Source organism: Prunus dulcis, chromosome 1 (assembly GCF_902201215.1).
Source record: "Prunus dulcis chromosome 1, ALMONDv2, whole genome shotgun sequence".
NCBI lineage: Eukaryota > Viridiplantae > Streptophyta > Magnoliopsida > Rosales > Rosaceae > Prunus > Prunus dulcis.
In genome coordinates this window covers 27,665,478-27,676,975 of record NC_047650.1, presented here as the reverse complement: position 1 = coordinate 27,676,975, position 11,498 = coordinate 27,665,478, and the positions used below count along the sequence as shown (strand labels likewise).

Sequence of the window (11,498 nt, the reverse complement as noted above, 5' to 3'; positions counted from 1 at the left end):
TCACGCAGCTTTCCTAATAAATCAAGAGGACACATTTGACCGAAAACACACCACATTTGAAACAAGTGCGGAAATCAAATCCCATTTTATAAAAGAAAGAGGTCAAGGATATGAAAGCAAGAAGAATTTTCAAAATCCAATCACAATCTAAGCTACTTTATAAATCACATTTTGGTTATAATGGTGGCATGTGTTGGGTGAATCCCTTGAGTTAAAGCATAATTGACAAATTCACAGGCTAGTTTGCAACAAATAAGATACACAATTATTTCTAAATTTTGCCCATAATTTCCAGTGCAAAAATCCAAACCTAACAGAAGATGGAAATAAATAGACTGATAGGGGCTTCCATTAGTTCATTTCAAAGAAAACTAACATCCATGAGAAATTCCAATCCGCTAATTAATCAGTTACATCTGACCCTCAAATTGAATAGCAATATCCTTTAAAAAAAACATACTATCCAATCCAATGACTCATTCATGGAGAGTGCCCAAGATGTCCTCATCCCTGTATAAATGGAGCCTGCACACAACACCAACCCACCAAAAACCCAAACCAAAAGTCATAAATGGAAGAAACCCCTAAAACATACAATGGCAAAACAGAGCAAAATAGAACGATAAGGCTTACTCTTTGTCACCAAGCTTGACTTGGGTGCCCCCATACTCAGGCAAAAGAACTGTATCACCTTCTTTCACAGCCACTGGAATCACATTCCCAGCCTTATCCTTGGCTCCTGGTCCCACAGCAACCACCTTCCCTGAGTTTAGCTGCACACACCCATATAAATTAAAATCCACACAAAGTCATCAATCATTGACAATTTACTCAGAGACACATTTTAAGAAGAAAATGGTAGTATTTACCTTGGTGGATGACTCGGGGAGGAGAATGCCGGCGGTGGTTTTAGAGGGTGGGATGATTTTCTCAATCAGGACACGGTTGAGGGTTGGGATCAAACGCCTAGCCATTTGTGCCTCTGTTTCTGAGACTGCTACTGTTGTTGGCTCAGATTGGATTTGGGTTTTTCTTTGGGGAAGAGGGCGACTGCTGATCTTTCTTTTAAAACGTGTGGGTTTGGGGAGGAGGGGAACTACTTGGCGATCAAGTTCTAGCAGACGATAGAAGGTTCTAGGTCTTAGGGTTTTGGGGGTTTTAGGGTTTGTTTAGATGGTGTGGGCTTGTGGGCATCGGTCTGAAGGTTTGGTAATATAAAAAGCCCAATGCATTAAGTTGTTTGCTTGGTCTTACCTTCATTGTCATTACCTTTCCTCGAGAATCTATAGTGAGGGTCTTAGATATGGCCTCACCTAAAGATAAGGCCCTCACAGTTCTTTAGCCCATCGGAAGCTTGCAACTAAGTCCATAAATGTATGGAACTGGTTGAAGCCCATGAAATCTAACTGGGTCCCACGCGAGAAAAAGAAGCGAGCCACAATCAAGTCCAGAACGACTGTGCTTTAAGAGCAACTCCACCCAGAATGGCTAAGTCTAGGGCAAGGGCTGCCACTGTGAATAGTGGCATCCTTGCCATTTGTGGTTCCACCCATGAGGGCTAAGTCTAGGGCAAGTCTAAGGCAAATACTATTCATTGTGTTCTTTTGTAATTAAATTTTCATAATATTTTTGGTTGTCGTGTCCATTATTTTTCAGAAAAGATTTTCGAATGAGAATCTCGGTTGCCACGTGTCTTATTCCAAATAAAATTTTCAGATATTCATTAAAAAAAATTATAATCTCATATTTCAGATAACATTTTCACCCTCTAAAATTGTGCCACATGTCATCTCTGTTAGATAAGATTTTCAGATATTTTTTTAAAATTATAATCTCAAATTTCAGATAAGATTTTCATCCTCTAAAATTGTGCCACGTGTCATCTCTATCTTCTGAATCCCTCTATAAAACTACACCATCAACTCATACCTCTCACACCATCTCTTATCTATTCCTTCATTTCTCAGATTTTACAAAACACATTCTACTCTCAATGTCAAACTTGAGGAGGGTGTTGGAGAGGCAACAGAAAGAAAGGGAAGAAATCCGGCGTAGACGTGCTGAAGAAGATCGGGACGCCGATGAAGAAGAGGAACAAATGCTTGCAGTAGCGGTGTGTATGCTTAATCAATCAAGGCAACACCGTCGTCCTCGTGCCCCAAATGTGGACAGACGTAGAGAGTCTCGGGGTAAGAATCTCTTGGAGGATTACTTTATCCCAAATTCGTTATATCCTGCTCATAAGTTTCGAGAGAGATATAGAATGCAGCCACATTTGTTTCAAAAAAATCATGCATGATATTTGTAATTACGACACATACTTCATTCAAAAGCATGATGCTGTTGGAGTTTTGGGTCTTATCCCGGAGCAAAAACTTACAGCTGCTTTGTGGATGCTTGCTTATGGGGCATCTGCAGAGCAGGTGGATGAGATTGCAAGGATGGGAAAATCAACTATCCTAGAGTGCTTGGTGAGATTCTGTGATGCAGTGGAAAATTTGTACACGAGGGAGTACCTTCGCAAACCCACGCCGAGGGACCTGCAAAGGCTGCTACAAAAAGCAGAGGCTCGAGGTTTCCCAGGCATGATTGGAAGCATTGATTGCATGCACTGGCAGTGGAAGAATTGTCCTACTGCTTGGCAAGGAGAGTACGGGAATCGAAAGGGCCAAAAAAGTATAATTTTGGAGGCCGTAGCTTCATTCGACTGTTGGGTTTGGCATGCCTTCTTTGGGGTTGCCGGATCTCAGAATGACCTCAATGTCCTTGGTCAATCCCCGGTGTTCGACGAGGTATTGCGAGGTCATTCCCCTCAGGTCACATACCAAATCAACAATACCGTATACTCTGGTGCGTACTACCTTGCCGACGGAATTTATCCTAGGTGGACGACATTCGTGAAAACAATTCCGAATCCCCAATCCGAGAAGGAAAGAAGCTTTGCTTCCTTTCAAGAAGGTTACAGGAAAGACGTGGAAAGGTGTTTCGGTATCTTGCAAGCTCGTTGGGCAATTATCAGGGGTGCTGCTCGGATGCTAGACGAGGAGGTGCTGAGGAGTATTATGATGACTTGCATCATCCTCCACAACATGATTGTGGAGGATGAGTATGACTACGATGCTCCAGAGGTGTTTGAACCCGATCCCATGAACACGGCGTTGACAAGAATATATGAAAGGCCGATGGGACCAAATGGACTACCAATGGAGCCCGAACCGTTAGTTCGGGATGGTCGATTCAACAACCCCATGATTGATCGTTATGAAGAAATGCAATCTTCATATGTTCACGAGAGACGTCAAGTTGACTTGATCGAGCACTTGTGGGAGATGAAAGGCAATCACAATGGATGAAGTCAAGATTAGTGCTTTGTTTGGAATTATGCTTTGTTTTTAATTATGCTTTATTTTGTGTGTGGTGTTTTTTGGAATTATGCTTTTTTTATTATTATTATGCTTTTATGTATGGTTTGTTTTGTGTGTTGTTTGCAATAAATTAAGGTTTGTTTTTAATTAATCTTTGTTTTGATGCTCAAATGTTTTTAATAAATAGTCATATTATTTAATGCTTTTTTTATTTAATGAAAAGGAAACAATACAACAAATTAAAGGATAATACAACAATACAACAATACAACAATACAACAATACAACATATGGCAAAGGTGTTTCAATACAACCTAATGGTTTTCATCATTTAACCAATCCGTATTGCTAGGTCCGTCGTCATGGAAAAGTTTTCTTCTCATCACATCCCTTCGTCTATGCTTCCAATAGGCCTTTGTTTCAGGAGACATATGGCTCGTATCCATGGCCATGATTTTCATCTCTCTATCATCCATGTCTTTGTCTTGTGCCTGCTGCTGTTGAATTACAAATGCTTCCTCTCGTGCCTTGTCCACTTCATCTCTTTTCAAGTCTCTCTCAATTCTTAGTGAGGTGTTCTTAGCTATTTGCTCCAATAATTGTACACATTCATTGTTCGAAGTGCCCCCTCTCTTGGCCTTTGCCGCCTTTCTCCCAATAGGTCTCGGCGGACGTGGGAGTGGTGACTCCGTTTCCATTGGGGAGTCCAATGGCGAATCGGTTGATGGTGAATCGTGGAGCGGCGTCTCATTCAACACAACCGAAGGACCGGTGGGAATAATTTTGAATCTCGAACAATCCTTCACAACTTCCCAACATTGAAAATGCACGAAACTTTTTTTGCCTTGCCCCATGGCACCGAACCACATTTGTGCTTGTATGATCTATTAAAAATAAATAATTGGAAGTGCAAGAAAAAAAAATTATTATGCAAGAAAATATAAACTATTTTGAAATGCAAGAATAAAATTGATTATGCAAGAAAATATAGACAAATTGGAAATGCAAAAAGAAAAAAAAAAGATTATGCAAGAAAAAGAAATAGAATATGCAATAAAAAAAAGTTACATTAAATTGATTAAAATGGCAATTATAAATATTTTACCTCATCGGATAGATTTTGACCGCTTCGAATGTTCTCCCTTGCTTTTGTCAAGGCATTTCTCCATTTCCCTAACTCTTTATTCAGAAGTTTCCATCTACTAGACAAGGCCATTTCGGTCCGAATGGAACCCGATCTTTGACAAAATTCTCCATGAATTTTGCTCCACATATGATGGAACTTCATCTCATTGCCCGTGATAGGGTCATGACTAACGTTCACCCAAGACTGACACAACGCAATATCTTCCTGAGTTGACCACGAGCCTCCGGTTTCGACAAAAGATGCCATTTGTTTTTTTTTATTATATACAAATGGAAAGTAGTAGAAAAATGTGAGTGGAGAGTAAAAAATATTGGAAGGAGAAGAGTTTGTATGGAGAATTGGTGTGGGAAGTGAAAAATGTGAGTGGAGAGTAAAAAATATTGGAAGGAGAAGAGTTTGTATGGAGAATTGGTGTGGAAAGTGAATAATGTGAGTGGAGAGTAAAAAATATTGGGGATGGAGAAGAATTGTATGAAGATTTGGTGTGAAAAGTAAATAAAATGGTTAGGTATTTATACGGAAAAAATACAGAATTTTTTGGTATTTTTTTTTTAAAATTTCAGAATTTTTTCGATTTTTTTTGCAATTTTTGTAGCCAAAAAAAGGAGGACCATCGGATTTCTGGAAAAAAACCATCGAAGCGTCTCTGTCGCGACACGTAGCACTTGCCCGTTGGGTTTTGTCAGAGCTGACGTCAGCGCGCGGAAATCAAATTTTTTTTACACGCGCCAACGGTAAAAAAAATTTGAGTTACCGTGTGCTGACGTCAACGCTGACGTCACAAAACTCAGGCTGAAGCCCAGGCGGAACTTGCCCTTGGACCTGCCTAGGCTGGTGGGACCCAGCAGTTGCCCGGGCTGCTTCTCTCGCGCTGGAGCGCTGTTGGGCTCGCCTAGGGGGCCTTTCCCCCGGTTTTGGTCTTGCGCTGGAGATGGTCTAATGACCAACAATCAAAGTTCGAAAATGGTTCCTGGGCGGGTCTGGCATCTCTGCAAATGCATCAAGCTAGCGACTCACTCTTTCTCATCGTTTATCAACAACGTAAAGGTTAGCTCTTCCCAACAATTCACTCTTTTTATCTGTGCATTCTTTATGCTGCGACTTAGAGTGCTTTCGTTGAAGAGGGATGTTGTGGCAACAATTGTTCATGAACTCAGGCCAAATCCTTCCGATCACAAGTAAGCTTTCATTATCCTTGCGGAATGGAAAAATTGGTCTTTTTCAAAGAAATGTGGGTTGGGTTACTCCTTGTGGGTTTATCAGTAAAACTCTGTAGAATTTCATGTCTTGTCGAATGAATTTGAGGCTATTTGCCAGTGGAGAAAAGAACTGATGTTATGTTGTTTGCAGGACAAAGGCTAAAGGTGGGGGTCTTTCACATGTGGAATGAGGAAACTCAAGCCATGCTAGCAGTTCAAAGGCTGAAATGAACAAGTTATGCTAACTGTGACCTGCTGTGCTTCTTAAGAATGGAACACTCTTTGTACGTACATCGATAATAAAAATACCATGGAAATTACTTGAATTGTTGTCACAATCCTTATTTGTGGCTCTTTTTCTATGTTTTCTTTCTTTCGCTTTGTGTTTTATTTCTTATGGTTGCACTACTTAGTTTGCAATGGAATATGTTGGTTTAGTTGAGGCTCAAGTAATCTCTCTTATGGGTCTTTAATTCAAATGGTTCTCAAATTTATACAGGTGGGGTATAGGATGGGTATACGGATTTTTACTATCACATAATTAAGTTAATGAACGATAAAAATTAAACATAAAATTTGTCATAGTTTATCTGGTACTTTGATTGAAGACCTTTTTGTTATGATTTTCAACTATCGAAATTCAAGTTGAGGTCTACTTCATCTAACCAAGTCCCATCCCTAAAAAGAAATTTACAGATAACTACAAGTGCGTGCAAGTGCCGATCAGTGTGTCTTTTATTAAAAAACAATACACAGGGAACCTTCAAGTCCGTCCCTGCAAAAAGTACACTTTTTTTAGGCTCGACAAGCAGCTAAAGTTAAGCCCTAACTGGATCAAGTCATGACTCGTACGATACAAGAATTCTAGACCACTCCTCGTGCTAGGTTAATCATGATAAAAGTCATGCATATTCCTGTCCATTTTGTGCAAAAAAGAAAATAAGAAGGACCATAAACTTTTTGAAATCTATATATATGGTTGACATACTTAGGGCCAAAATCTTTTTGCAACCCAATTGGGGATTGGCCATAACTTCGTTATCCCTTCCAATAGCGTGTGATGGGTTTTTGCGGTTCAGAAGGTTCCCACTAAAATCACATATAGTTTCCTACCTTTATAGCTTTGTAGCCTTTAAGGACCATCACATTTTATCTAGAAAATCGGATTCTCGTTATCTTTCAAAGACATGTCCAAATTACAATACCTTTGCTTACAATTTCATGCAGAATCTAGCTTTAGAAAAATTATCTCAAGAACCTTTGCGATGATAAGTTGCGTGTATAGTTTTTTATTTTTTCATACACATATATGGATGAAAACCTGTCAATATTTGCTTTGAGAATATAGGAAGCCAAACCCATCATTGCTTGCCACGTATATAGCTAGCTGGACATGTCACATATGAAATATACCCTAACTGATGGTGCAAACAATCAAAACACTCTAACAAGGGAGAAAAACTTACACATATACTTAATTTGTGTCCTATCACTCTGTTACATGCAATTTTTCACCTAACGAGAACTATACATAAACAGAACTCGGGAGGGGACCATTCATTATAAACACAAAACACACATTTGCTCATAGTCAGAAATTTAATCATTTCCGGGTTTCCCTCATTTTTCTTATTTGTGAACTTACGACAATTTCTATATAACATTGAACCATGAATTTTGTTCTTTCATTAAAACAAAATTTGAGTGATCCATGAATGTTGTTGCAATTTCCTTTCTTTTGGAAAGGCTAGATCCTGCACATTCTTTTGGGATATCAATTGGGTCCTCTCTCTCATATACAGGAATCTCCTTTACAAGTCCAAAGATGTGGTCCTGCCAGCTACAAGTAAACTCTTCTGTTAAATAATAATGATCAAAGAATCTGAACATCGTCAAGTGGGCGTGCCGGAGTGGTTATCGGGCATGACTAGAAATCATGTGGGCTTTGCCCGCGCAGGTTCGAATCCTGCCGCCCACGTTTTGACTCTCTAATCTTACACATTAACTTTATATATATATATATATATATATATATATATATATATTTTATAATTTTATGGACAGCAGCAAGCACTGCACAATGGAGGGTGGAGGCCCCTGGAAAACAAAGTGCGTGACCCTCCAATTATCTGATCAAAGATGACATTTTGCACCTCAACATTGAAGCAAATGAAATGACTTCTCCTTTTTTATATATTCTAAGATAGTATCTTCTTTTTCACCTCATCATTCAAACATGTTGGGTAGGAAGGAAAAGTAGTAGGGTTCAGTGTCTGAGGATAACTCCAACATTCTTCTCCAATTTAGCGCCACTTGAATCTCCAATATATATTCGAAAGGGCCCACTTATCTCTTTCCACCATCATCACAGTTAATGGTGGTGGTGGAGGGTGAGCTTCAGTGGCTGCCTGGCCGGCCATTCTTGATTGTTAAGCTAATAACCTCTCCAAGCTTGTTACTTACAAATTATGCGGTAATGGTTAAGCCAACTTTCCAAGCCACACACACATACGTATGATTAACTAAAGAACTAGGGGTTCAGGCCTGATATTTATTATGTGATTCACCAATATTATAGTGGGGGATGAATTTTGAACTTTACTATTTTTGCTTCTCAAATTTATTCGACTCAGTTTTTTATATTTCTAATGTCTTTCCCTTTTTCATATTTTTCCTTATAAAAAAAATTGGATTTATGGGTATTGTTGTGGTTTATCCCTTGTATAAACTCGTTGTTTAATCTTTTGAAATTAAGAAGAGTCTTCTGAATTTTTGAGTTTTGTTCTACTTTGAACAATCAACGAATCCCTGGAAAAGTTTGCTTCGAGTATATATTTACAGATTGATTACTCTGCCTCTATATCAACAAGATATAGGGGATGATTCTTGAATTAGAATCGGTTCCTCGTATGTTCATGGAAAACTCAACAACTTCTAAAGTTGGTTGTAGATTATTTGAATTGGAAGGCGAACTACATCCAACCTAATTATGGATGATCAACTTTGGTATGTTTTTTTTTCTAGAATCCTACCTCTTTTCTTTTTCCTTTTTTTTTCAATTATAAATAATAATTTTTCCCGTATTTAATTCATTGCTTTTATTTTAGATTCAAGATTGTTGTTAAGATTGTCTTTTGAGAATGAAAGAAAGTGTTCACTTTTATTTGTTTATGGTTCCTAGAAATCTTAATCTCTTTTATGGATGTGATATTGTGGAAGTTCATCTTTTATTCTTCTTCTTCCGTGTGCTATTAATTACTTAAGAAAAATTTGGTGGTGGAGGTCCATCAATATTACGTTTAACACTAATTTGAATCAACTCGTAACACTACCTCGACATACCACTTGGTATTAGGAACAATTTTTTTTTTCTTTCTAAAAGAGATGCAGATAACCAAGACCAAACCCTATTGTGAAGTGGATTCAGACATAATATTAGCAGGCATGGCTCATATTCGGTTCCATGCACATTTTATGAAAGGACATATAAAGTAGTTTGTTCTGTACAATATTTATACACATACCAACACCATATATATTATATGGTTGGCAAGAAAGAGGTATGTTAAAAGTAGTAACTTGGCGTATATATGCGCACATTTCTCTACCCTAAGACATTGAAAAAAAAAAAAAAATACAATAACATCATTTGGTCTTTTTAAGGGCACAAAGTTGGCGCAGCAGCACCTCCTTCCTCTTCGTAGCTAGAGTTAACTGTTGACTAAAATATTGTACATGCCAAAGTTGTAAATAAATTATGTTTGTCCTAAAGTAGAAACCAAAATTAAAGGTGATCGATGTTTTTTAACCTTTTGGTTTCTGGGGTACAACAAATCTAACAAAAGTATAGCTAATTTTTTTATTGCAGAAGGAAGATGCGAATGAATATGGATTTTGTGGCATTATATTGTGGCACGTCACCTGGACTGGACATATCTGCTCACACTGGCTTCCTGTCATTTTGCTTAATGCATGACAAACAATTTACCAATATGGTGCTTGCTAGGCTGCTAGCTTCTTATAGCTTATAGCTCACCTCCTCATCCTCATCACAACAAAGGTACCGACCCAAACCGAAAACACCACCGATCGACGTTCTTCTTCTTCTACTCTGATCAGTTGTAAACTTGTAACAATTGTGTTACTGTATTTAACATGTCTAGCAACTGTCCACATAAAATTCCTACAGAGTTTAGACCATTTATTTACAGCTTAGATGAACACTGAGAATATCCCTCAGAATATTACCTGCCGCGGTGATCATCTTCAGCCAATTACAAACCCAACCCATTTGCATGGCACACTAGTTTATGTACCTTCTTCAATGTTTCAACCATCTTTTACAGGCCTAGTACCTTTCAACAAAATTTTTTACTTGTAAGCTTTCCTTTTATCATCTCCCTCCACATTTAATATTTTACAGATTCCCCCCTTTGAACTTTTCATTTTATTCTTTGAGCACCCCTTTTAGCCTAACTAGCTTAGCTAATTGTACATATACAGATAGAGAGCTAGAGATAAACCAATTCACTTTGTGTCTTTTCATGAGTAATTAGCAAAAGTTGCGGGCTCAGCCACCCCTAGTCAATTAGTAATAGTATAGTAGCTAGCAAGATTTGTAGTAGTAGTAGTACTAATTTGTTTTTAGCGGTCCCCTGGAGAAGTTGATTGATGGAAGAAGCCTCACATGATAAAATAGAGGGCTCCTCTCCCTCAAAGTTAAATAACCCGCATCCCACCATAAACACACCAAATAACAACAACAACAACAATATGCACCACTGCATGGACATACCAATGGGGGGATTGGAGGTTCACAAGGTTGTTCCTCCACCCCATAGAAGCACCTTGCAGAAGCTCATGGCCAGGCTCAAAGAAACCTTCTTCCCAGATGACCCTTTGCACCAGTTCAAAGGACAGCCACCAAAGAAGCAATGGATTCTTGGAGCTCAGTATGTCTTCCCTATCCTTGAATGGGGTCCTACTTACAGCTTCAAGCTCCTCAAGTCTGACATTATTTCTGGTGTCACCATTGCTAGTTTAGCCATCCCTCAGGTACAAAGCTTGATTTTCAACTTTGATTTCCCAATTTCATGATTGAAATTTGAAAACAACATATACCCTGTTCTTAATTTAACTCTTTCTTTTTCTTCTTCTTCAGGGAATCAGTTATGCTAAGCTTGCTAATCTACCTGCAATTGTGGGTCTCTGTGAGTAATTTGCTTCTGTTACTTGTTTACAATTCTGAATGTGTTGCATTTGTTAATTGATCTTTTTTGGACCTGTAGATTCCAGCTTTGTTCCTCCTTTAGTGTATGCTGTTCTTGGAAGCTCAAGAGACCTTGCAGTAGGACCTGTGTCCATTGCTTCTCTTATAATGGGATCAATGCTTATGCAAGAAGTTTCTCCCACAAAAGATCCAAACTTGTTTCTTCAACTTGCCTTTACTTCAACCTTCTTTAGTGGTATTATCCAAGCTTCCCTAGGATTATTGAGGTAAGTGGCCCCCACCTTCACTTCCCAGCATAATTTGCTGTAGTTTTGCCGCCTTCTTATCTAAAACTTGAAAGGACAAAAGACAATATTATAAGAAACAAAATTGATCAATGTTTTGGTATTGGTGGATGCAGGCTTGGATTTATCATTGATTTCCTTTCAAAGGCCACTCTTATTGGTTTTATGGCTGGAGCTGCTGTGATAGTTTCTCTGCAACAGCTTAAGAGCCTCCTTGGAATACAAAATTTCACCAAAAAAATGGCTGTAGTCCCTGTTTTGAGCTCTGTTTTT

General features: G+C 38.5%; 2 protein-coding genes, 1 long non-coding RNA gene and 1 other non-coding gene across 5 annotated transcripts in view; 3 read left to right on the top strand and 1 right to left on the bottom strand.

Annotated features, from left to right (window-relative positions):
- Positions 1-265: 265 nt before the first annotated feature.
- Positions 266-1,137, bottom strand: LOC117614206 (10 kDa chaperonin, mitochondrial-like). Its single transcript, XM_034342931.1, has 3 exons — positions 870-1,137; positions 634-773; positions 266-525 (listed from the first exon to the last, which is right to left on the bottom strand). Exons 1-3 carry the CDS (start codon positions 972-974, stop codon positions 477-479), a joined length of 294 nt encoding a protein of 97 aa, XP_034198822.1. The 5' UTR covers positions 975-1,137; the 3' UTR covers positions 266-476.
- Positions 1,138-5,425: 4,288 nt separating this feature from the next.
- Positions 5,426-6,092, top strand: LOC117616004. Of its 2 annotated transcripts, XR_004584092.1 has the most exons (3): positions 5,426-5,559; positions 5,635-5,690; positions 5,863-6,092. It is a non-coding gene; the product is annotated as an uncharacterized LOC117616004 (long non-coding RNA). The 2 variants fall into 2 exon arrangements; XR_004584091.1 differs by having other exon boundaries at positions 5,426-5,690.
- A 1,515-nt stretch (positions 6,093-7,607) lies between these two features.
- Positions 7,608-7,689, top strand: TRNAS-AGA. The gene has a single exon. It is a non-coding gene; the product is annotated as a tRNA-Ser (tRNA).
- A 717-nt stretch (positions 7,690-8,406) lies between these two features.
- LOC117617620 (probable sulfate transporter 3.3) overlaps positions 8,407-11,498 on the top strand; it is a 3,740-nt gene continuing 648 nt past the window's right edge. Inside the window, exons 1-5 of the mRNA XM_034347074.1 lie at positions 8,407-8,717; positions 9,580-10,766; positions 10,873-10,921; positions 11,000-11,207; positions 11,342-11,492. Of these exons, the coding sequence (XP_034202965.1) occupies positions 10,383-10,766; positions 10,873-10,921; positions 11,000-11,207; positions 11,342-11,492 (792 nt within the window). The 5' untranslated portion in view covers positions 8,407-8,717; positions 9,580-10,382. The remainder of the gene's footprint in view (positions 8,718-9,579; positions 10,767-10,872; positions 10,922-10,999; positions 11,208-11,341; positions 11,493-11,498) is intronic.